Genomic DNA, 26,673 nt, shown 5'->3' on the forward strand with positions numbered 1-26,673 from the left:
TCCCCTATACCCACTGTTGTTTGCCTTACTCATCGAACCTTTGGCACGGCTGATCAGACTGGACCCTGATGTCAAGGGGATAGAATTGGGAGGACACCAACACAAAATTTGTCTTTGCGGACGATATACTAATCTTCTTATCTTATCCACACATTTCAGCCCCCAAACGGCTCTCTATATTAGGAAGCTTCGCCTACATCTCCGGCCTAATTGTGAACCCTAACAAATCAAAAGCGCTTAATATATCCTTAGCACCAATAGAACTCTGTCAAGCCATGACCTCTCTGCCATTTACATGGGCGTCACACCATCTTCCGTACTTAGGAGTTCAAAGTATTTTCCAAATCATTTACAAAAAAAAAAAAACCCAAAAAAATAAAAAACCCATTATGGACTACTTTGTGTGCATCAGGGGTATAAAACCCCAACTTAATCAATATTAATTCCAGGCTGTTACACTACAAAATGTGGAAATGCCGAAGGTCGTTTTTTAAGCATATATTTTTATTGAGCAGCACAGAGCAGTGACAATATACTCACCAGATCTTCTTCTGCAGCAAAGGAGAGTGTGAATTTTTTCAGGATAACAATCTTGTTCTTGATATGGGCTAATGTAAAATGCTCATCTTCTCTAAAAAAATGATAAACCAAAAGACACATAAGTTTTGGAAATTACTTTTTTTTAGTCTCAGATCTCTCTAATCAGCCATGTTCAAGTGCCTCCAAAGATCTGACTTCAGTTGGTGGTAGTCATATTATTGCAACATAGTTATTGTTATTGGTTATAGTTGACAAAGGTTGGTAAAAAGATCTACAAATATGAAATATGTCTTCCATTCACAATTTTCTGGATTCTGAAATACTGTGTTCAGGGGATACTGGATTAAATAAAAAGGTGTAATATTGGAATGCTACAGCTGCTAGTTTACATTACTGATTGAAGTTCTGAAAAAGAAAACACATGCCGAGTTTTAAGCTGGCCATAGGCCAGTGACCATAAGAAAAAAAATAATTAACTAGTTCCTCCTTCCACACAAACAAGGGGGATGGAGGAATCCCCTTGCCAGGACACTGTATTCTGACAGCTGTTGATCAACAAAAGATCGATGTCTGGGATGGCCACACACCAATCAAAATTCAGCCAGTGTCTTTTCACACTGCGGCGTTGCGTTTGTGGGATGTTACGAAAAGTCCTGCTAGCAGCATTTTTGGGGCGGTTTGGGAGTGCTGTACATAGTAATTGCAATAAATGGGCAGCACCTGAAAAGCGATTCGAAAGTGCTGAAAAACAGGAGTTTTTATATTTTTTTGGTGTAAAAACCGACCCGCTATCGGCAAAAAGCAGCGCAAAAGCGCCGCTAAAAAGAGCGCCGATTTAGTGCTAACAGCCAGCGCTGTCAGTGTGAAAGTAGTCTTAGGTTTAGAAGAGCATTTAGACAAGAACAGAGTTCAAACACGTGTCTTATGTTCCAACCCCAGCTAAAACCTTTTGTTTTATATTTTAGATAAGGTGGATAAGGGCCTTCGTTAGGTTTGTGTTGCCCTCTGTGTTCCTTTTGGGGGGCAGGGCAGGATGTGATGGAAACAACAAGGACACTGACAAAAAACACATTTTTAATATAGTGGGAAAGGGTTAAAACTTCTGATGTTTTAAGTGCTGCCTATGCATTTTTGTTGTCCTGGTCATGACCGCTTCCCATTTCTTCACATCTCTTCGCATCTCTGCACACATGAGCAAATGCCATGGGGCGTTATAGTGCCCATCCAATGGAATCTGGTGCAACACAACCAACACAAGGGTGCAGATGGTCACAGCTCCCAAATAGATGAAGAGACTGGTGGCACAAATGCCATTTTTTTGTAAAAACGGTAGTGCAGAAGTGGGGTGGGGGCATTCATATGCAGTTAAATTCCACACACAGACAGCAGTAAAAACTAAACGGGTTCTAACGCTTCCATGCGCTAGCCAAAACTAAAACAAAACATTTTACTTGGCATATCTGCCTGGAATTCTCCTTTAAAAACAAAAAAACAGTGCAAAACAAGGAGGACAAGGGAGGATTAAAAAATGCTGAAAAAATAGGAGGCAGGGAACTAGCGTTCTGATAACAAGGTACAGTGAAGTGGATGGAAGACAAGAAGGGACTTCCTAAGCATGACAAGGAAAATATAAGGTAGGGGCTAGAAAGGATGTAAAATAAGACAAAGAGGTCAATTTACTAAAACTGGAGGGTGCAAAATCTGGTGCAGCTCTGCATAGAAACCAATCAGCTTTCAAGTTTGATTATGAAAGCCTAATTCAACAAGCTGAAGTGAGAAGCTGATTGGCTAACATGCACAACTGCATCGAATTTTGCACTCTCCAGTTTTAGTAAATCAACCCCAAAGTGTCAATCATGGTTATATATACCTTTCTAGAGTTTCTTGTGCCTCCCTTGTGATGATAGCTCTGATATAGTACTGCCGATCAGAAATATGTACAACAGCTCCTGGATACTGACACTCTTCTGTTCGTTCTGGCATTTTTAGAAACTAAAGCGAGAAAAACATGGAAATGTTATAGCATTAGCAATATGACAAAAAATTAAAATCCTAGTCAACCTTTGTAACATAATTAGTAAAAAAAAAAAAATGGGCCTCCTGTAAAGGCCAAACCTGTAGGCCTTTTGCGGCATCGCACCACGAAGCCTGGCTTAAAAACTCCTATATAGTTAGTTATTCGCCTGCCTTGTTGCATATTGTTATGTCAGAGGAGCAGGTGCTCTCCCTGGTTCAAAAGCTGCTCATGTGCAGTGCGTTCTCTCTGCCCCTGTTGTAGCAGTGCTGACATCAGTGTTATTTTTCTTAAAGTGTTAATAAACCCAGTAATATGCAAATAGTTAATCTGCCCACCCACTGTGCCCACAGCTTATAAACCTTCTTTTTACATTAAAATACTGCCACTATATATCTTTTTAGCTGATCTGTATACGTGGTCAAATGATAACCTGCAGAGTTTGTCCAGAGCTGTGTGTTCAGGTAGGAGTATTACACACCCACATGTGTGATGTCAATATCATGTGACCTGGCTAGCTCTGAGAACAAGGAAATGTTCTCTCCAGCATAAAAGACACAATTGAGCATGTACAGGCTGGCTACCCTGCCTGTGTTAGCTGGCCTTCCCCAGATAGACAGTGCAGGATGGAAGGATCTATGCATACAGAATAAAACAGCCTTTTTTACACAATGCAGAGGATTAACCCCTTAAGTTCCACAGTGAGTATAACAAGCATGCTATGCTGCATATACAGACAGATTTCACTGTTGTGGGTTTAGTAACACTTTAACCTTTGGGGGGCGCCTTGTCTGCATAGTCACTTCTACAAAATAAGAGAACTTAGCCTTTAAATCAGCTATACAGTTAGAGTTTTACTCATGAAACAATAAATCTGACATTTACCAAACATTCACACGTAGTCCAGGTACATGTGTTTGTTACCATTATTGTATGTTCAGTGAAAATTGCATTCACTGCTTTATAAATATTTGGTATTTATTTTTAGGCTTCAATCAGACATTACAAATAGCACACTCATTTCAAGTGGCAGGAATCTGTGGCCACTCAACCTATACAAAACAATGACAGGCTGAAAGCGGGTCCAGCTATTTGAAATTGTTCACACAGCCAGTGAATAACTGTGGTGATCTTGGCTTGGTGATCTTGGCTGGACACACACAAAATGCATCCACTGTTGCAAATGCAACCAATCGTTGGCTGTGCAAAGAGTCCCGAAAAGCTGTAGAGCCTGTCATCATGTCATTGTTTTGTATGGGCTGAGTGGCGGCAGCTATTCACGCACACCTGCCATTCCAGACGCTGGAATTTGCAAATTTCTGTCACTGGAAATCGCAGGGTGTGCTAATCGCCCAGCTCATTGTTGCCTCAGGGTTAGAGATTAGGACTAGGTTATACAAAAATATTCATGGAATCTAGATATTCGGACGTAGACCCCTTTCACACCGAGCCGCCTAAAGCGTCGGCGGTAAAACGCCGCTATTTTTAGCGGCGTTTTACCGTCAGATTTGCGGCGCATTTCGGCCGCTAGCGGGGTGCTTTTACCTCCCGCTAGCGGCCGAGAAAGGGTTAAAAACCGCCCGCAATAGCGGCGTTTTGTCAGCGGTAACCCAGCGCTGCCCCATTGATTTCAATGGGGAGCAGCGGTGGAGGAGCGGTAAACACACAGCTCCTTCAAAGCTCCAAAGAAGCTGCTGGCAGGACTTTTCCTGATGTCCTGCCAGCGCACCGCTCCGGTATGAAAGCCCTCGGGAGCAGCTGTTTGAGGGCGCATTGCAGGCGCTATTTTTAACACTACAGCGCCTGCAAAACGCCCTTGGTGTGAAAGGGGTCTAATTCTACAACTCAAAATAATTTTTTAGAGTCTATAACAACTTATGCCGTGTACAAACGACCGGACTTTTCGTCGGACTGAACTGCGAAGGACTTTTCAACAGAGTTTAGATGGAGTTCCAACGAAACGGACTTGCCTACACACGATCACACCAAAGTCCGATCGTTACGACCGGACTAGAAAAAGGAAGTTCATAGCCAGTAGCCAATAGCTGCCCTTGCGTCCTTTTTTGTCCGTCGGACTAGCATACAGACGAACGGATTTCTCGATCGGACTCGAGTCCATCGGAAAGATTTGAAACATGTTGTATTTCTAAAGTCCAACAGATTTTTCAACAGAAAAGGTCAGATGAAGCCCACACATGATCGAATTGTCCGACGGATTCGTTCCGTAGGACCAATTCGGTCGAAAAGTCCGGACGTGTGTACACGGCATTAGGTAGTTAGAGTCTATAATAACTTAGGTAGTAGGATGTCCCCATAGTTCTTGTATATCTCTGGTGGTAATCCATTGATACCCGAGGCTTTGCCATTAGGGGAGTCTGATACTGCCTGAATTAATCTAATGTAATGGGGCAATAAGACTTTCACGATCGCTAGGCGAAAGGGGCGGTACATTCAGTGGGGCTAGAAATTCCCTAAGTTGGGCCATCTGATAATCAACCTTGCTCTGATACAGTTCTTCATAAAAGGAACAAAAAGAATGCAAAATGTCTTTCTGTTTATGGGAGTCCACTCCTGCAGGTGTGAGGATAGACAAAATAAAGAAAGTTTGTGCTTGGGAATTAGCAATAACCGCTAGCAAATGACCAGTTCTTTCTCCTCCTTCAAAATACCTACACCTGGTGAAAAACTGTACTTGGTCGGCTTTATCCAAAGCCATCCTTTTATATAGTAATTGCACATCTTTCCATATAGAGCGGTTAGAAGGAGTGGGGTTCTGAATACATTGAGGTTCTTTTTGTTGCTTCTCTGCAGCAAGAAGGTTCTCACCGTCCACACTGGATTTTTTGTATGCACCAATAGCCTGTATCAGCAATCCTTTCAGGAAGGCTTTCATAGAGTCCAACACTACCTGTGGGGTAGCAGATCGGTCATTGTGTACAAAATATTCCTCTTTTAATGTTAATACAGTTGTGTTAGGTTCATTCCGTTATTAATAAATCAGCTCTCCTTTTGCAGCATCCTTTTTGAATCTCAGTATGCAATTGGGTTTAAACCGTCCATATGTATTAGGCTCGGTTCACATATATGCGAATCGGATGCGTTTTTAATCGCATAACATGTGAATCGGACCGGCTTTCAAAGGAGCTGGTTCACATATGTATGGGGCAGGTGTGGTCCATTTCTAAAAAGAGCCCTGTGCGATTTTGGTTCCGGTTTAGGTGGGAATGCAAGTAAAAATGGGCACCTGAACCAGTGAACAAAACCGCACCAGGCTCCGGACTGCAAACCACGGTCAGACATATGTAAATCTAGCCTTACTGTAATACAGCCAGGATTCATACCATGTAATTAATATGTCCCTGTGCTGGCAGCAGAGAGAAGAGTCAGGCCGCAGGGCTCTTTTAATCAACATTGCTCTTTTTCCCTGAAGAACACTGATGATTATTGGCTGACTGCTGATCATGTGGTAAAGGGCCCGCTGTGATTGGTCCTTTACCCAGCTCTGTAAATAGCTGAGTCCAAAGAACTCAGGGATCACAGAGCGTCCTGTGAAAATGATAGGACATACATGGACGCCCTCCTGGCATTTGAGGTCCGTGCTGTAGCCGTCTTTCGGCTATAGCGTGGACGTCGAGTGGTTAAAAAAGAAAAAAAAGCCATAATTATTACGGTTTATGTAGCCTGACTGCATTAAAGTAAAAACAAATAAGAGGGTTCAACTGGGCTTTAATACAAATCCTTTTTCCTCCCATTAGGTTTCCTATATAAACCAAATTCCTATGGGATACAAACACTAAATAAAACTTACCTCAACTACCTGGGCAGGTGCTGGTTTAAGCATGAAAGTTTCTCCTTTATATTTTGTAATGGCATCGAGAATCCAAGGGTAGCCAATTGAAGACCGAGCTGGGGCCATTTTATTCCTATAAAATGTTCTGTTTACAAAAAGAGAAACAAAAAAGTGATGAAAACAGGTAATATATATTTATTTTTGCACATGTATTGTTATGCAAAGATATGCGAGGAACTTTCAGAACTGATAGTTTCCAAGGTGGTAAGCCAAACAACACGTTTTCATATGCACTAGCATTCAATTCCATGGGCATTACTGCACCTGGAAATACAAGCACGCAGCTGTTACTTTTTTTTTATTTATACATTAAACTGCAGTGCACCAATGTAGACAATGGATGCAGGGCTGCTTATTTTTTTATTAATTTTTTTAAGACACCAGAGTTCTTAGCCCCGTAGGGGCAAAGTACAGGTCTGCATCAGGTTTGATTCTGTGTTTATTTTATATTTTTTTTTCAGGATTTAGAAAAAGAACTGGACTATTTAGACAGAGCATTTACTAAAGATCAAGTCAGCACCACAGGGTGCAAATCAACTGTCAGAGACATAGGTGTGTGCAGCCTATTGCATTAGTGTGTGCACCCCAAAACTCTAACACACATGTATGTATGTGTACTGACTACAGTGTACTCAGCCCAGCTTACCTTCTCCTGGTAGGCTGACGTCCATCCCACACTGCAGGCTGTGTTTACTCCTCCCTCTCCTGCCTGCTCCAGCTACCGCCACCTCCTGTTGAAAAGTCAAATAAGCTTTACTGGAGAAGGGGGTGAGTACAGTGCCGTTCCCATTGGCTAAGGATGCAGCAGAGATGCGGAGCAACTGTAGCCTCTGGCTTTTTACAGACATTGCATGATTGGCAACCTCTGATTAGGGTGTGCCCAGGCACACCCCCTGTGCAAGCCTATGGTCAGAGACTTAATAATACTGATGAAGTACAGATTGTTGACAGCGGTAGACAATATCATTATGTCAGTGCTCCTTTCTAATATCAATCTTCTATATATATATATATATATATATATATATATATATATATATATATATATATATATATATATATATATATATATATATACACTGTATATACAAATACACATATAGTAAGTATTATAAAACACATAGAAGACACAAAAAAAAACAGAAAGGCATTACTGATTGAAATTCAGCTGAAAATAAAAAACAAATCACTTTTGTGGTCTATGTTTGGAATTCTTTTCACTTCCTATCTATTTTATAGTTTCAGAAAGAACAGTAAGGCCCCTTCCACATGGGGCAGATCCGCTGGACGGACTCCACTAGCTCAGCGGGGGATCGCTCCACTGAGCAGGCGGGTGACAGGTCCCGTCTCCACTCACTGTGCAGGAACAGACCTGTCAGACTCAGAGCCCCTCTGCTATCTATGACGAGATCGGACAAAAACGGACAGCCTGTCCATTTTCATCCGATCCCATTTTCATGGATCGTGTCAGACCGGATGGCAGGTGGGTGTCAATGGACACATCTCCTGCTCATAGAAGTCAATGGGTGGCCCGCTCAGATCTGCCTGAAAAACGCACAGGCGGATCCGAGTGGGCCCGATCGTGTGAAAGGGGCCTAATGTGTTGATTTCCTAAAACTGGAGAGTGTGAAATCTGATGCAGCTGTGCATGGCAGCCAATCAGCTTCTCACTTCAGCCTGTTCAATTAAGCTTTGGCGGAAAAAAAAAACATGGAAGCTGATTGGCTATTATGCACAGCTGCACCAGATTTTGCACTCTCCAGGCCAATCTGTCTCGCAAACAGAAACGGGTTAAAACTGCCCACAAAGCGCCGCTATGACAGCGGTTTGGCGGCGCTGCCCCATTGCTTTCAATGGGCAGGGGCGCTTTAGGAGCTGTGTATACACCGATCCTATAGCGCTGCAAAGATGCTGCTTGCAGGACTTTTTTACCGTCTTGCCTGCGCACCTCTCCAGTGTGAAAGCACCCGGGCTTTCACACTGGAGAGACAGGAGAGGCGCTCAGTAAACTTTCACACCCGTAAAGCGCCTCAGTGTGAGCATAGACAGAGATAAAAAAAAAAAAAAAGAGTGTAAATGGTTAGGGAGTTTATCATCTCTGTTTGGGATACATCTCCTCACTTCCTGTCTATCTGATGGGTGTCAGACAGAACAGGAAGTGAGTGGAAATGTTCTCAGGGACAGGAATAAAAACACATCTAGTAGAATGTGAAGGGTTAGGACTTTTCCCCACATTTTATTACTGTCTGTCATTGATGTCCCCTCACTTCCTGTCCAGTGATAGGCGTCAGATAAAATCCCAGAAGGGAGATTTCCCCTCACTTCCTGTGCAGTGATAGGCGTCAGATAAAATCCCAGAAGGGAGATTTCCCCTCACTTCCTGTCCAGTGACAGGCGTCAGATAAAATCCCAGAAGGGAGATTTCCCCTCACTTCCTGTCCAGTGATAGGCGTCAGATAAAATCCCAGAAGGGAGATTTCCCCTCACTTCCTGTCCAGTGACAGGCGTCAGATAAAATCCCAGAAGGGAGATTTCCCCTCACTTCCTGTCCAGTGATAGGCGTCAGATAAAATCCCAGAAGGGAGGTTTCCCCTCACTTCCTGTCCAGTGACAGGCGTCAGATAAAATCCCAGAAGGGAGATTTCCCCTCACTTCCTGTCGAGTGACAGATGTCAGATAATAAGGGAAGTGATGGTGAATGTCCCCAGCAGAGACATAGACAAAACCTGACCCTAGCCCTTTCCGATCCAAAAAACAAACAAACATCAGTGTGTATTTGGTAAACATGGCATGTGTTAGTTATGGATACCTCCAGCTGTCACACAGGATGAGTCCTCAGAAGACACTGAGCACACACGACTCGGGAACACCTCGGGATCGTACAGGAAAGGCTTTGCCCCGACATCGCGCTTTATTCGTACAATCACAAACCGAAACTATCTCCCCGACACAGGCATGTTTACTTCTCAGGTGGCCATGCTTGTTTTGGGAGCAAGCAGCCACCCCAGACTCAGTCTCGCCCACATCCAATATGGCGTCCTGTGTCTCAGCGACAGATGACGTGCAGAAAAGCGCAGCGCGGCCAGGTGGGTGTGTGGAAGACATGGAGGAGTGTAGTTCTCGTCCCATCTCTATACACAACTTCAGCGACAAGCTCTGCGACAAAGCGGTGCACTTCCATGTGATGAGCCTGCAGGACTGCTTCCTGGTGTGGGTCGGCTTCTCCCCCAGCCTGAGGAACCTGGCAATGGCCATGTGCAGCAGATATGTGAGTCCTTACTGGGAGCCGCCACTGGGCTCCCTTCGTATTATTTGTATTATCGGTGCAATGGCTTCCAATGGAACCTCCTAGAATGATAAGGGATAGGGGTTCATTTACATGGACACACCCTGGAATGATAAGGGCTCATTTACATAGACATACCCTGGAATAAGAGGGACTCATTTACATAGACACACCCTGGAATGATCAGGGATAAGGGCTCATTTACATAGACACACCCTGGAATGATCAGGGATAGGGGCTCATTTACATAGACACACCCTGGAATGATCAGGGACCCTAGAATGATAAGAGATAGGTGCTCATTTACATAGACACACCCTGGAATAAGAGGGACTCATTTACATAGACACACCCTGGAATAAGAGGGACTCATTTACATAGACACACCCTGGAATGATCAGGGATAAGGGCTCATTTACATAGACACACCCTGGTATGATTAGGGATAAGGGCTCATTTACATATACGCACCCTGGAATGATCAGGGACCCTAGAATGATAAGAGATAGGGGCTCGTTTACATAGACACACCCTAGAATAATCAGGGATAGGGGCTCATTACATAGACACACCCTGGAATATGAGGGACTCATTTACACAGACACACCCTGGAATAAGAGGGACTCATTTACATAGACACACCCTGGAATGATCGGGGATAGGGGCTCATTTACACAGACACACCCTAGAATTAGAGGATTTCTTTTACATACACACCCTAGAATGAAAAGGGATAGGGGCTCATTTACATAGACACACCCTAGAATAAGGGATAGGAGGTCATTTACATAGACACATCCTGGAATAAGAGGGACTCATTTACATAGACACACCCTGGAATGATCAGGGATAAGGGCTCATTTACATAGACACACCCTGGAATGATTAGGGATAAGGGCTCATTTACATATACGCACCCTGGAATGATCAGGGACCCTAGAATGATAAGAGATAGGGGCTCGTTTACATAGACACACCCTAGAATAATCAGGGATAGGGGCTCATTACATAGACACACCCTGGAATATGAGGGACTCATTTACACAGACACACCCTGGAATAAGAGGGACTCATTTACATAGACACACCCTGGAATGATCGGGGATAGGGGCTCATTTACATAGACACACCCTGGAATGATCGGGGATAGGGGCTCATTTACATAGACACCCCCTGGAATGATCGGGGATAGGGGCTCATTTACATAGACACACCCTGGAATGATCGGGGATAGGGGCTCATTTACATAGACACACCCTGGAATGATCGGGGATAGGGGCTCATTTACATAGACACACCCTGGAATGATCGGGGATAGGGGCTCATTTACACAGACACACCCTAGAATTAGAGGGTTTCATTTACATACACACCCTAGAATGAAAAGGGATAGGGGCTCATTTACATAGACACACCCTAGAATAAGGGATAGGAGGTCATTTACATAGACACACCCTGGAATGATCAGGGATAAGGGCTCGTTTACATAGACACACCCTGGAATAATCAGGGATAAGGGCTCATTTACATAGACACACCCTGGAATAATCAGGGATAAGGGCTCATTTACATAGACACACCCTAGAATAAGAGGGTTTCATTTACATAGACACACCCTGGAATGATCAGGGATAGGGGCTCATTTACATAGACACACCCTGGAATGATCAGGGATAGGGGCTCATTTACATAGACACACCCTGGAATGATCAGGGATAAGGGCTCATTTACATACACACCCTGGAATGATCAGGGATAGGGGCTCATTTACATAGACACACCCTGGAATGATCAGGGATAGGGGCTCATTTACACAGACACACCCTAGAATTAAAGGGTTTCATTTACATACACATCCTGGAATGATCAGGGATAGGGGCTCATTTACATAGAGGCTCATTTACATAGACACACCCTGGAATGATCAGGGATAGGGGCTCATTTACATAGACACACCCTGGAATGATCAGGGATAGGGGCTCATTTACATAGACACACCCTGGAATGATCAGGGATAGGGGCTCATTTACATAGACACACCCTGGAATGATCAGGGATAGGGGCTCATTTACATAGACACACCCTGGAATGATCAGGGTAGGGGCTCATTTACATAGACACACCCTGGAATGATCAGGGATAGGGGCTCATTTACATAGACACACCCTGGAATGATCAGGGATAGGGGCTCATTTACATACACACCCTGGAATGATCAGGGATAGGGGCTCATTTACACAGACACACCCTAGAATTAGAGGGTTTCATTTACATACACACCCTAGAATGAAAAGGGATAGGGGCTCATTTACATAGACACACCCTAGAATAAGGGATAGGAGGTCATTTACATAGACACACCCTGGAATGATCAGAGATAGGGGCTCCTTTACATACACACCCTGGAATGATCAGGGATAGGGGCTCATTTACATACACACCCTGGAATGATCAGGGATAGGGGCTCATTTACATACACACCCTGGAATGATCAGGGATAGGGGCTCATTTGCATAGACACACCCTGGAATGATCAGGGATAGGGGCTCATTTGCATAGACACACCCTGGAATGATCAGGGATAGGGGCTCATTTGCATAGACACACCCTGGAATGATCAGGGATAGGGGCTCATTTGCATAGACACACCCTGGAATGATCAGGGATAGGGGCTCATTTACACAGACACACCCTAGAATGATCAGGGATAGGGGCTCATTTACACAGACACACCCTAGAATGATCAGGGATAGGGGCTCATTTACACAGACACACCCTAGAATGATCAGGGATAGGGGCTCATTTACACAGACACACCCTAGAATTAGAGGGTTTCATTTACATACACACCCTAGAATGAAAAGGGATAGGGGCTCATTTACATAGACACACCCTAGAATAAGGGATAGGAGGTCATTTACATAGACACACCCTGGAATGATCAGGGATAGGGGCTCCTTTACATACACACCCTGGAATGATCAGGGATAGGGGCTCATTTACATAGACACACCCTGAAATGATCAGGGATAGGGGCTCATTTACACAGACACACCCTAGAATTAGAGGGTTTCATTTACATACACACCCTAGAATGAAAAGGGATAGGGGCTCATTTACATAGACACACCCTAGAATAAGGGATAGGAGGTCATTTACATAGACACACCCTGGAATGATCAGGGATAGGGGCTCATTTGCATAGACACACCCTGGAATGATCAGGGATAGGGGCTCATTTGCATAGACACACCCTGGAATGATCAGGGATAGGGGCTCATTTGCATAGACACACCCTGGAATGATCAGGGATAGGGGCTCATTTGCATAGACACACCCTGGAATGATCAGGGATAGGGGCTCATTTACACAGACACACCCTGGAATGATCAGGGATAGGGGCTCATTTACACAGACACACCCTAGAATGATCAGGGATAGGGGCTCATTTACACAGACACACCCTAGAATGATCAGGGATAGGGGCTCATTTACACAGACACACCCTAGAATGATCAGGGATAGGGGCTCATTTACACAGACACACCCTAGAATGATCAGGGATAGGGGCTCATTTACACAGACACACCCTAGAATTAGAGGGTTTCATTTACGTACACACCCTAGAATGAAAAGGTATAGGGGCTAATTTACATAGACAGGCCCTAGAATAAGGGATAAGGCACACATCCTGAGGATCATGAAATCTTTATTTGTTACAATTAAAATGTTACATCTTTAGTCCCAACGCTAACACATTGCTGCCCTGTGTGGGTTCACACAGGGTAGAAACGCGTTAGTGTTGGGATTAACGATGAAACCTTTTAATCGTGACATATAAAAAGGTTTCATGATCCTCAGGACATGTGCCGCTGTGTGACCTTCGAAGGGGGGGGATTTACTAAAACTGGAGAGTGCAAAATTCTGTGCAGCTCTGCATAGAAACCAGCTTTCATGTTTTATTGTCAAAGCCTAATTGAACAAGCTGTTAGAAGCTGGCCACCGTGCACAGCTGCATCAGATTCAGAGTGTTCCGATTTTAGTAAATCTCTCTCTGTTAGTATTTCAGGCGGACCTGATCAGACACTCCATTCACTCCTATGACATCTCCGCAGATGTCAGCTTGTCAGCTGTGACATGCCTGCTGCTCTTCATGTTTCTTCATTTCTCTGCCTATGTGGAGTGGGGGGAGGGTGCCTTTCCTCCAGTCAGCTCTCACCAAGTGTATGCTCAGACTCCCCTCCCACTGCTGAAACAGGAAGACACCCCCCCCTTGAAGCGGAGGGCCGCCGAAAAAAAAAATCTTAAAAGCCAGCAGCTACAAATACTGCAGCTGCTGACTTTTAATATATGGACACTTACCTGTCCAGGAAGCACGCGATGTCGGCAGCCGTCCGTCCGTCGGCTCTCGGCTGCTGCCGCCGCTATCCTTGGTAAGGGAATAAGGAAGTGAAGCCGTGCGGCTTCACTTCCTGGTTCCCTACTGCGCATGCGTGAGTCGCGCTGCTCGTCCTCTCTGGTCCCTGCTGTGTTCTGGGAACTGTGTGTCTCCCAGAATACAGCGGGGGAGGACAGTGCAGGCGCCGAAAGTGGCGTAGGTCACCGCAAGCGCCGCGGTGATCTATGCCAGGAAGTGGGAGCAAATACCTGTATTAGACAGGTATCTGCTCCCTTCTCCCCCCTGAAAGGTGCCAAATGTGACACCAGAGGGGGGGAGGAATCCAAAAAGTGGAAGTTCCATTTTTGGGTGGAACTCCACTTTAACTCTCACCCCCTGTAACTAATTGCTGTGTTAATGAAACTGCCTTCCTAAAACCCATTTTACTTACCTGAGTCTGTGGTCATGTGCTGCATTGAGTCTTTTTTCTGGACCTCAGAGTGGTAGGGTCCTTCTTCTTGTGCTCATGTTATTGCCTGGGTAACATGGGCCCTTTTCTATTGGCTGTTCTGGTGGGGTCCCTTCAGGCTCCAGAAGACTGCAGTGGTATGTTGTCATGACAGGGTGTGGCTGACATGGACTGCGGGGGAAGGAAGAGGCACCATGTAGGGTTAAGTGACGACAGAAAAAAATTAACAGAATGTTTTTAAAAAGAAAAAAGTTTTCTTTAAAGTGTAGCGCTACCCCGAAGGAGCCGCTTAAGTATGTTTAATTCCATACTTTGCCTCTCAAACCTAAGAACAGTCTCAGCCCTTCTGGCACATCTGGCAATAGTGTAAGTGCAAGGACCAACGCACATGTTATGATAAAACACAGAAATTGTCTTTGTTACTCTTTTCCACAGAAATATTGCAGTAAACAGTAACCATATATATTCAAGTAATGCAATTGGAGAGCAATAACTGAGATTAAAGAGGTTGCAAACGCTTTTTCACAACATTTGCCTACAGGTAAGCCTATAATAAGGCTTACCTGTAGATACAGTGAAGATCTCCTAAACTTGCACAGTTTAGGAGATCTTCACTGTATCCGCATGTGCCGACGTCCTCGGCACATGCACACTGAACAAACCGCTCGCTCGTGCTGTTTCTTTAGTTGCTGTGCTGTGACCAGCGGCTCATGCGCATATGCGTGGGAGTGACCTCATTGCGGCTCTGGCCAATCACAGCGCCGGAGCTTGCAAACCTGAAAATAACACCGGGAGACATATCTCCTGTCACAGCGTTGTCGGGACCGCTGCAACAGCTTCATTCTGAGGTAAGTATTTCATAATGAGCTAGTATGCGATGCATACTAACTCATTATGCCTTTTGTTTTGCAGGTTTTTTTGTTTTTTTTTCCATCTGGGTTTACAACCACTTTAAGAGCAGTATTGCTCAATACCATATTCAGACCGCTTTCAGGGGATTCAAAACCTAAGAATAACCCCAAGAGCAGAGGCAAACACTTCAATAACAATAAATCACAATATGGCAATCCGTATCATGGTTACCTTTAGACCCCTTTCACACTGGGGCGTTTTAGTGCTATAAGAGCTCCTGTAAAGCGCCTCTCATGCATCCTGGAACAAGCAGGCTCTCCTGGTGACCTGACTGGTCACCTCACACTGGAACGCTTCACCGTCAGTGCAGGTGTTCCTGGACATGCACCTGGGATCCCCCTTTCTCAGGCTGGATGTCCTGACGGGCGGCAGAGGCCTAAATTGCGTAGTGAAATCACCTAGGAGGCAGTAGCGCTAAATCATAGTGGCAATAGAGCAAATGTATAAGAAATACAGTCCATAAATGAAATATTGCAGTCCAAAGACCTCCAATTAGATAGAAAAAAGGAGAACCGTCACCGACACCCAATAAGACTGCCTCCTACCGCCAGTGTATAGGATATACACATTGAGCAAACATCTGAAGAGCCAGTTCCACAATTCTTATTCATCAATAAGGTCTTCTCATTGGGCAAGGAATCCTCATTCACAGACCCACCAGAGACAAGGATGGCTGTATTTTTCCAACCCCGGCCGGGAGATGAACTCCACAGACACAACTCAGTGGTTACATAAGAGGGGATGAAAAAATAATCTCATTGCGCAAACATCCATAAAATATAACAATTTTTTTGACAAAAGGTTGGTATACAACTCACATTAGGTAAATAAAAAATAGGCATGAGCAAAAAGGAAAGCGTCCAGCGCTTCCTACCAACAAGATGGCGCCACTTCTCTGTTCGCAATGCGTCACTTGTCCCTTGTTGGCCCGACGTTTAGTCACAAGTGTGCGTCCTTAGGGGCATGGTGACGCTGTGATTTATAGGAGTGGGTCTATCTGCGAGACCGCATATCGTGTGTGTTCCATCAAACGGAAGTTGTCAGCCTCCAAACAATGACGCGCCAAAACACATAGCATGTGATGTACAGGACGGAGGTGGTTATCTCCCGACCCATGCTCCGCCCACCCGGAAATTATATGCGTTCCACCCGACGGACGCAAAAAACCTCCGTCTATTGGACAGCATTTGTGACAGGAAATGTGTGCGCTCCATCAGGCGGAAGCAGTGATCTCCCGGCCCATGAGACGCACCAAAACATAGTGTATAAAATATACAGGACGGAAGCAATGTGACCCCTGCCCATGCAATCACCCACCTGGAAGTAATATGTGTGCCACCAGGCGGAAGTGACAACCTCAGCCCAATGGACAACACTTCACAAAAAGGGCAGATTAAAAAATGAGCTTACTTAGAGCGGAAATAATAGTCAACTATAGCCCAAGAAGCTCATTATACAAAAACAAAAGGGGAAGGGAGGGGTTTAAGAACTAATAAGCAACATTATAAAATCAAACCAAGAGAAGTAGAACTCCTCTCCCACATCGGAACATACCCGACGTAGAAAACAATATTAAAATAAAGCTTCTAAATAATCTAAAATTCCAAACAGAAATTTTAAAATCACAAAAATTCCAAATGGGTTAATCAATTAGATACAAAACCCAAATGAGATAATTATATGGAATTTTTTTTTTTTTTTAACATTGTTGAGGAATATAAAATCCATAGAGAATATTTATGTTTGAAGAGGGACTATGAGTGCATGTAAACATCAAGGAGTGGCGACCTCTTGCAGCAGTAAGCGATGGACAAGCAAGAAATATATATCGTATGAAACAGCACAGACTCTTATAAAACAAAAAATACACTAATAACCCAAAAACCTAACAAAAAACAAATAATCTGACAAAACCAAGAAAAATATATAACAGGCCACTAAGTAACCCTAATGCCCCGTACACACGGTCGGACTTTGTTCGGACATTCCGACAACAAAATCCTAGGATTTTTTCCGACAGATGTTGGCTCAAACTTGTCTTGCATACACACGGTCACACAAAGTTGTCGGAAAATCCGATCGTTCTGAACGCGGTGACGTAAAACATGTACGTCGGGACTATAAACGGGGCACTGGCCAATACCTTTCATCTCTTTATTTATTCTGAGCATGCGTGGCACTTTGTCCGTTGGATTTGTGTACACACGATCGGAATTTCCGACAACGGATTTTGTTGTAGGAAAATTTTATAGCCTGCTCTCAAACTTTGTGTGTCGGAAAATCCGATGGAAAATGTGTGATGGAGCTTACACACGGTCGGAATTTCCGACAACAAGGTCCTATCACACATTTTCCGTCGGAAAATCCGACCATGTGTACGGGGCATAAGAGGTATACCGGAAGGACAAAACCAACGCATCAACCAAAACAGCAGAAAAACATCTAACCATTGTTGATGAATGCGTTGATGTCCCACTCAATGTTCATACCAAAGGGAGCATAGGTTTGAGCTTGGTAAATCCATTTTGTTTCTAAACGTGAAACCTCTCTAACCATATTTCTACCCCTCCAATGTCCGCAAAATTTATCTATGCCAAAAAAACTGGTGCCATCTGGGTTGCAATCATGCTTCAAAGCATAATGTTTAGATAAACTATGCTTCGTTTGATATTAGCCACATGCTCACTGAGTTTAATATGGAGCATGCGCTTTGTTCGTCCAATATATTGCATACCACATGGACACCTAATCACGTAAACCACATATTTTGTGGTGCATGTGATAAAAGGTTTGATTGGAAAGGTCTCCTGAGTAGAGGTTGATTGGAAGGAATCTGTTCTTCTACTTCTATTGATGTTCAACTTACAAATAGGACATCTCCTGCATGGATAAAAAACCTCCCATGGTTTGAAAAAAAGAAACCTTTTTTGGAGGGTCAATTATGGAGCCACCTGTAGCTTCAATGGAGGGACTCCCCGATAGACTACTTGTGGTCGCTCGGGTATAATAGGGCCCAAAAGCTGATCACCTCGTAGGACTTTACAATGTTTCTGTATAATTTTTTTTATATCATAATGCTGAAAATTTAAAAGAGTCATCCTGTGTTTTTGGCCTAACCACCAGCAAATCTTCCCTATTCTTCGTTCGAGCCAGATCAAGTGCAAAATCTAATTGATTTGCACTATAGCCTTTTTCAAGGAACCGATCCCTGAGGATAGAGACTTCTCTGTCAAAATCATCCAGATTGGTGCAGTTCCGCCTCAACCTCAAGAACTGGCTTTTGGGGATTGATTCCAACCAAGCCTTATGATGGCAACTCTTGGTGTGAATAAAACCATTGCAGTCCGTCTCTTTGAAATAGGTTGTCACAATCCATCCTTTAATCACCCTAATTCTGAGATCCAAAAAATGGATTTCAACACTGCTTGCTTCCTGTGTTTAAAAATGCCCCTATCATTGGTATTCAAGCCATTATTTAACTCATTGAGGGATTCTAAACTACCATCCCATAGGAGGAGGATGTCATCTATATATCTTTTCCAGAGTACCAGCTCTGATCTGGACTCATGATAGATGACATCCTCCTCCCACTTGGCCATAAAAAGGCTGGCCATTCTCAGGGCAAATTTAGCCCCCATGGCCACCCCTCTGTTCTGTACAAAATGGGAGCCATTATGCCAAAAATAGTTAAACTCCATGGCATAATCAAGAAGCTTCAAAATGAAACGACTTTGGCGAACGTGAAGAGTCTCTTGTCTTAGATAGTAATCCACTGCTTCCCTCCCATGGTGATGTGAAATCACGGTATACAAGGAGGAAACGTCCGCAGTAGCAAGTATATAAGTATCCTTCCATTCAAAATGTTGAAATAGATTAATTACCTGGGTAGAATCTCTCAAATAAGAAGGCGTCTTAGTGACCAGAGGTTGTAGAAAGTGATCAATATATTTGCCCACCCTGGAAGATACCTGATCGATGCCACTAACGATTGGCCTTCCAGGGGGGCAAACAGGATCCTTGTGCACCTTCGGTAAGTAGTATATTATTGGGACCCTAGGCACTACCGGAATGAGAAAAGCCTTTTCTTTTTTTTAGAAATAACCTTCTTCTGAAAGCCTTCCTCCACTAATGCAACAAGTTCTTTTTTGTAACTAGCAGTGGGATTCCCTTTTAAAGGCAGATAAGTACTACGATCTGACAATAGTCTTGACATCTCTGTTATAAGCCTCCTTATCTAGAATGACCCCCCCCCCCCCCCTTTGTTAGCCAGACGCACCACTATGTTGTCCCAATCCTTAAGCATTTTCAATCCTTTTTAAAAAATGTATTCCTATTTTTCTTAATTTGCAATGATTGTAGATCTTTATTAACAAGATCCTTAAAAACAGTAATGGCCGGTGCCACAGGGCCTGGAGGATTAAACAATGAAGTATTGGTGAGTCTAGAATTTCTCATATCCACTGAAACTGCAACATTAGAGTGGTGGGAGTTAGACTTCATTTGGCGTTGAATGCTAATTTTGCGCACACATTTATGAACGTCAATAAATGTCTCAAACTTGTTCAGGGACCTGGAAGAAGCAAATTTGAGCCCATGATTAAGGACATGTTTCTCTTCATTGGAAAGAGAGGCTTTACTAAGATTAAAAAGGCCTAAATCTTTCAAACCTGCCTCCTTTTTTGCGCGGATCCTCCTCCCCCCTCTGGAGTCCCTTTTGGGTCTATACCCCTTTTGCTGTTTCGGGGCATTGGAAAAAAACCCCTGATAGATCCATCACCCATTTGACCATCCCTAACTGAGTAATTGGATGCAGGAGGATGGCTTGGTTCCCGCCACCAATCACTCCTAATCGGTGTCCTTGGGGAATGACTATATTGTGAATAATAATCCCTACCCCAATCATCGTGGTGTTCTGTAATGTATCTATGAATTCATACGGGGACTGTCTCTACCACCAAGAGGACCAAAGCAGTTTTGAACAGTAGTAGGGAAAGGGATGTGAGGCATATGTTCCCCTCTCCTTTTGATCCTGCCAGTTTCTACCCTCCCCTTTGTAAACTAACCATGGTGTATCATGGCTGCTGAGCCCTGACACCGTGGTCAGTTTACGTGCCTCCGTCATCCAGAGCCCAGCTCTGTCTCCTCTGTGTGTCCTCCTCCTGCCTCCCCGCCTGTCTGCTTGTGTCAGTACCCACCCCCTCCGCTCCTACTGCTTTCATATTTAATATTAAAAGCTCCCATCCCCTCTGTAATATTACAATAAGATCCCCATGTGCCTGTGTTATATAATAAATATGTTTATCTGTACCGATAACACAGTGGCTCCCTGCGATCATGTGACTCGGCGCTCTCTCTCTCTCTCCTCCCTGGCTGACCTCAGCGGCAGAGCTTGGCCTTGCCCACTAGAACTGTCAGCCAGGCAGAGGAGAGAGAGAGCCAAGGAGTCACATGATCACAAGGAACCGCTGTGTTATCAGTACAGATAAGCATATTTATTATATAACACAGGCACAGGGGAACTTATTGTTATAAGACAGAGGGGATGGGAGCTTTTTATAAACGTGGCTTAACAATCACTTTAATGCCAACCTCTCTAGAAGCACATACATTTCCTTTACTCCCCCCTCAAACCTGTTCAGCTGCTAAAAGCAAAGAAAATACTTGGGCATGGTGGAGCACATGACCCACTCTGTGACAGCACTGGGCAAACTGTTCAATAAATCCAGTGAAAGATGTAATATAACTGCGCTAACCCAGTGAATAAAAATGAAAAAATCTGCTACACAGGAATGTGACAAATATTCAGATAAGGTAGTATAAAGATGTAGCGCTGTTCAATAAATTCCCTTGTAGTGGCCAATTGCTTTATATCCTTCATCACATTTTCAAATAACTGGCATACATTTTCCATGTGGTCGTCGATTACTGCATTAAGTTCCTTGGCTTACTTTTGCCTTTCTTTCTGAAAAGCTTTACTTTTTAGCCACCAACTTTGCAGGTTTTATTATGGTAGTTGGCTCCATCTAGTGGATTCTGCTAAAACTAGCACCTCAAAGCAAAAAAAAAAAAAAAAAAAATGGAGACTACATTGTCAGGATTAGAATTAAAAGAAACCTGTGCTGAGAAATCTGTGGAGGCTGCCATTGCTAGCTTCTTGGCTTTCTTTGGTTTGATTACGTTTAAGTCACAGGCTCAGAATATGCATGCCACAGCTGAAGTCAAAGGGAACTCAAGAGGCCTCATTCATTTTTCTTCCAGGATGCTGCAGTGACAGACAGCTTCCAGGATACTTTCAGCAGCCACAGACTCCATATTTATTTCAGTTATGCAAAGTGGTGAAGTTTCTCTTTAAATAAGTTTATTTTTTAAACCCCTTCCCTTTTTTCCGCTGTGGTATACTAAATTAAAATGCATGCCCAGCAAATCCAGCATTGATCTGTTGCTTCATCTCCGCACACCAGGTTCTGGACCATCAACTTCTTTGCTGAAGTTACAGTATCTAGAGCAAGCTGTCTCTTTCAGTTTCTTGGAACCAGTCCCCTGACAAGGCGCTGCATGTGCACCGCGTTCTAAATTGCCTCAAAGCCTCTTGGAATGCATGGCACAAGTATCTGAGGAGGCTGTGGGGAGCTGGGTGTACATTATTCAAAGTGAGAATGCCAAAAGTGAGGGGCCTGTACAAATTAAAAAGGAAAAAAAATGTATTTGCAAAAGAAAACTATTAGCATTTCTGTGAAAGGAGGGGGTGGGGAGAATAAGAAAAGTAAATGAAGAGGGTGAAGGTTCTCTTTAAAGCCTGTCACCATAACAGATATTTTTGCTTTGCAGAGATGACTTCATAGTAGAATTTGTCAGGACACAAGTATTTGATCTGCTATTGTTAACTTGGTTTTTAAGGCTGGGTTCACACATATCGGAGTTTCTCCACATCCAATTCGCACGACAGGCGAGTGTGACAGGAGCCGGGTTCACACAGGTCCAGGGCGGCCATGGTCTGCATTCAAAAAGGGTCCTGTACGTCTTTGGGTCCGAGTCAGGTTTAAGTTCAGGCAAAAATACAGAACTGATTTGCACCTGAACCGGTGAACAGGAATGCATCGGACCCCAGGCACGAACCCGCGGCCGCATACGTGTGAACCTGGCTTAAAAGTATAGGTTTTTTGGATGTCGGCCTTGCTTCACATGTTAATGAGTCTCTTTTCTAAAACTAAAGATGCCTGCTTGTTCAGGATAATGTTAAAGCCATGGATCCGGAAAGTATTCACAGTGCATCACTTTTTCCACATTTTGTTATGTTACAGCCTTATTCCAAAATGGATTAAATTCATTATTTTCCTCAAAATTCTACAAACAATACCCCATAGCAACAACGTCAAAGAAGTTTGAAATCTTTGCAAATTTATTTAAAATAAAAAAAAACCCCAAAAAAAAAATCACATGTACATAATTATTCACAGCTTTTGCTCAATACTTTGTTGAAGCACCTTTGGCACCAATTACAGCCTCAAGTATTTTTGAGTGATGCTACAAGCTTGACATACCTATTTTTGGGCAGTTTCTTCCATTCTTCTTTGCAGGATCTCTTGAGCTCCATCAGGTTGGATGGAAAGCGTCAGTGCACAGCCATTTTTAGATCTCTCCAGAGATGTTCAAATCTGAGCTCTGGCTGGGCCACTGGTCCAGAGCGCTCTGGAGCAGGTTTTCATCAAGGATGTCATTGCTGCATTCATCTTTCCCTCGGTCCTGACTTGTCTCTAGAGGTGGCACAATTGTGTAGTGGGTAGCACTCTCGCCTAGCAGTAAAAAGGGTCGCTGGTTCGAATTCCGAAAAGAGAAGAGAGGAATTCCCACAGGGTGTGATTTTTTTGGCAGCAAAGTAAAATGATTAGGTCAAGGATGTATGAAAAAGTAAACGTATTTATTTTTACAAAAAATGGTATGACATGAATGTTAAAAGAAAATGAGCTCCAGTAGGAAGTACTTTCAAAGTTATTAGGCTAAACATGCAGACATAATTCCATAACAACATTAACCAAGAAATGTCGAAATTATGAAAAGTGAGCCTGACGCCTCTCAACCCATATACCAAGGGTCTTCTTCAGAGGGTCAGTCTGCTAAAAGATATGTAATATAGGTACACATGTAAAAATTTAACTTACACACAGTAAAATTAATATACGGTGCATACATGTGATATAGTTACCCAACAATGTATGTCCAGCAGGGAAAAAAAAGGCCTTCTACAAGGAGATCCGTTTAAAAGCTACTTTTTCTCTTTCCCCAAGGGGTCCCGGAGCACCTCCACCATCACAGCAACCAGACACAGGGCAGTAATCCAACGATGTGACTTACGAGAAGTCACATTAATAAGTGACCCCCCGCAAAGTCAGACGATTGGTCGGGAAGTGGGCCACACCTGTGGTGAGAATCCAGAAACAGACCAATTTATACGCCCATAATATGTAGAAAAAATTAAAGGATTGTTGATCAAATAATCAATTCACCAGCTAAGAGGCATGAATCTCCATGCATACCATATATGCAAATGGAGGCCTCCGAGTGTTCCAAGGGTATATATGTAAAAAGTTATAAAAATAAGTAAAGTGGGGGAACTACTTAAATGAAGCGGTTATATAGAGGGTTGAGATCGTACACACTAGCTCAATCTAAACCAATGTATGAATATAGTAGTGAATGGTGTGTGATGGAGAAAAAGAGAGAAAAAGAAAAAGAAAGTGATGGAAAAAAACAAACAAAGTGGGAGGGTATGTGAACATGCAAAATGAGGTGGAAGTGAGGGAAAATGAGTGCAGTGTGCATAGACCGTGTGAGATAAGTGATAAGCATATCACTTTTCTCACACGGTCTATGCACACTACACTCATTTTCCCTCACTTCCACCTCATTTTGCATGTTGCATGATCTCTTGTATCATTTCTGCAGTCTCTGACCATCTCGGGCATCATGTCTGCAGTCTCTGGCCAGCTCGGGCATCATGTCTGCAGTCTGTGACCATCTCCTGTATCATATCTGCTAGAGGTGCATTGAATGGAAATTTTGCAATGTGTTTAGAAGATTGCAGACATGATACAAGAGATGGTCAGAGACTGCAGACTGCATTTTTCTTGAACTTTCTTAAAGGTGCCAATAATGGTCAACAATAAATTCATATTCATTTAAATTGGTGATATTAATTAAAATGTATACTATAATACAACTCTATATATAAAAAATATATATCATTTTGTAAAAACTTTCATTTTCGGTTTTCGGCCTAGAGTATTTTTCATTTTCGGTATCAGTTTCGGCACCAAAAAACCCATTCGGTACACCCCTAGCTATAACATAACAAAATATGGAAAAAAGTGAAGCGCTGTGAATACTTTCCGGATGCACTGTACATTTGTACAGGAAATGCAACAAGGGAGCCAACTTTTGTAGATCCATTTCCTCTAGTCAGTTCTTGCCAACAGAAATTAAATCCTCACGGTGTGTGAGAAAACTGGGTGCTCAGCATGTTACTTATAGGAAAGCTTGAACTAAGTAGAAATGATAGAAGATGGTAAAGGGGAAAGAAGAACTCTAAGGAGTAGATTGTCTCATTAAACAACAACTTGTTTTATAGTTTGTAAAAGATGGAGTCTATAAAGGAAACGTATAGTGAGGAAGCGTGGAGGTTACTTGACTATAACAGACGTAGGGGTGGGAAACAGAGATGGAGTGCTCATTTTTCCAATCCCAGGGACTGAGACTGATGCACTCCTCCTGTATCTGCTCGAAAATACCATAGACCAATTCTAAACTTTTAACGAGGTGGTATAGGGCAATGTTTCTAAACTTTAGTCCTCAAGTACCTCCAACAGGTCATGTTTTCAGGCTTTCAATTATTTTGCACAGGTGATTTGATCAGTTTCACTGCCTTACTTATTACCACAGCCGTTTCCTCTGAGGGAGATCTTGAAGACATGACCTGTTGGGGGCACTTGAGGACTGAAGTTGAGAAACATTGGTATAGGGTACCAAAAAACAAAACAAACGTTGGCATATTTTGAGATTCAGATTGGTGTTGGAGGGGTTGTGGTCAGCAAGGGTCGCTACTGCACCAGCAGTATCGTTGCCCTCAAAGGGCTGGTTTTATCGGAGGCATGCTACGCCAAGAATGCAGGGTTCAGGGGTGCCCTGTGTACAAAGTGCAACCCCAGCCTTGCATGGATTCCGCCTGAGGGCCTTGTGCTTGACATATGTGCCCAGGAGCCGACCACGAGTGACTGTTTTGGTTCTGGCTTGTGTAGGGTGCTGTCATTTTACTGTCTCAGTGGAACTTGTGATTGTTTCAGATACGGATCCCTTATCCAACCCCCCCCCCCCCTTGTTTTTAGGTTATCTCATCTCTCACATCTCCACCCTTCCTGTTCTGATTCTTTCTGTCACTTGGGTTGTTGAGTCCAGTTTCACAGTGGAGAGAGGAGATATCTCTACATCTTTAATATTTAAGAGCAATCTCAATTCTCAATGTAGTCTTAACGCTCTGGACAATGTTTCTGCACGTAACATTGTTGAGTTACATTTGATCATCTTACTGTATACCATGTGGCTAATGTTCTATCTTGCACTCTGTAATCTTAGTTTACAATGGAACCGTCTGGTTATGATTGTTCTCCTGTTGTTTTAAAGTTCACTTTTTTTTTTTTTTTAAGTTCCAGCTCCAATACTTAACAAAATAGCATTAATGTACTTATTTTGAAAAAATAAAACCCTTTCCGTGAATTCTACACAGGCTTACCTTACTCTTTCTTTTTTTTTTTTCTTTTTTTTTTTTTTGTAATTGACAATTTTTATTAAGTTTTGGTCGTTTAAATACAAAAATATAAAGCACAAATACAGGAAGGGATAATGAAATAAAATAATTGGAGAGAGAGGGAAAAATGAAAAAATAATGAGGAATCGACAGACTTCTGTGGGTAGCATAGATGCAACCTGCAAATATCAAACATGAAGCGTAGCCGGTTAATAAAATAGGCTGAAATATGGCTCTGCAAAAGTGTGTACACAATACAGTAGTAATACTTGTAAGCCTATAGGTGAACCTCGATCATCAGTTAAACATACTATCAGGACAATAATTAACCTATAATTGCGTGGTCTGCATTTCCAGTACCTTACTCTTTTTAATAGCTGTCTAAAAACACTGCTTGATTACTTCTGCCTTACTTCCTGGGAATAC

General features: G+C 43.2%; 2 protein-coding genes across 4 annotated transcripts in view; one reads left to right on the forward strand and one right to left on the reverse strand.

The window, feature by feature from the left end:
* ACD (ACD shelterin complex subunit and telomerase recruitment factor) overlaps positions 1-9,450 on the reverse strand; it is an 89,409-nt gene extending 79,959 nt beyond the window's left edge. For 2 of the 3 annotated variants that reach the window (XM_073630976.1, XM_073630973.1), the window contains exons 1-5: positions 9,214-9,450; positions 7,051-7,135; positions 6,363-6,489; positions 2,411-2,532; positions 541-631 (exon numbers count right to left, since the gene is read on the reverse strand). In XM_073630976.1, the coding sequence (XP_073487077.1) occupies positions 541-631; positions 2,411-2,532; positions 6,363-6,470 (321 nt within the window). In that variant the 5' untranslated portion in view covers positions 6,471-6,489; positions 7,051-7,135; positions 9,214-9,450. The remainder of the gene's footprint in view (positions 1-540; positions 632-2,410; positions 2,533-6,362; positions 6,490-7,050; positions 7,136-9,213) is intronic. The other variant, XM_073630974.1, reaches the window with a different exon arrangement.
* PSMG4 (proteasome assembly chaperone 4) overlaps positions 9,417-26,673 on the forward strand; it is a 49,737-nt gene continuing 32,480 nt past the window's right edge. The window contains exon 1 of the mRNA XM_073630977.1: positions 9,417-9,672. Coding sequence (XP_073487078.1) covers positions 9,436-9,672 — 237 coding nt within the window. The 5' untranslated portion in view covers positions 9,417-9,435. The remainder of the gene's footprint in view (positions 9,673-26,673) is intronic.

This window comes from Aquarana catesbeiana, linkage group LG05, assembly GCF_042186555.1.
Source record: "Aquarana catesbeiana isolate 2022-GZ linkage group LG05, ASM4218655v1, whole genome shotgun sequence".
Taxonomy (NCBI): Eukaryota; Metazoa; Chordata; class Amphibia; order Anura; family Ranidae; genus Aquarana; species Aquarana catesbeiana.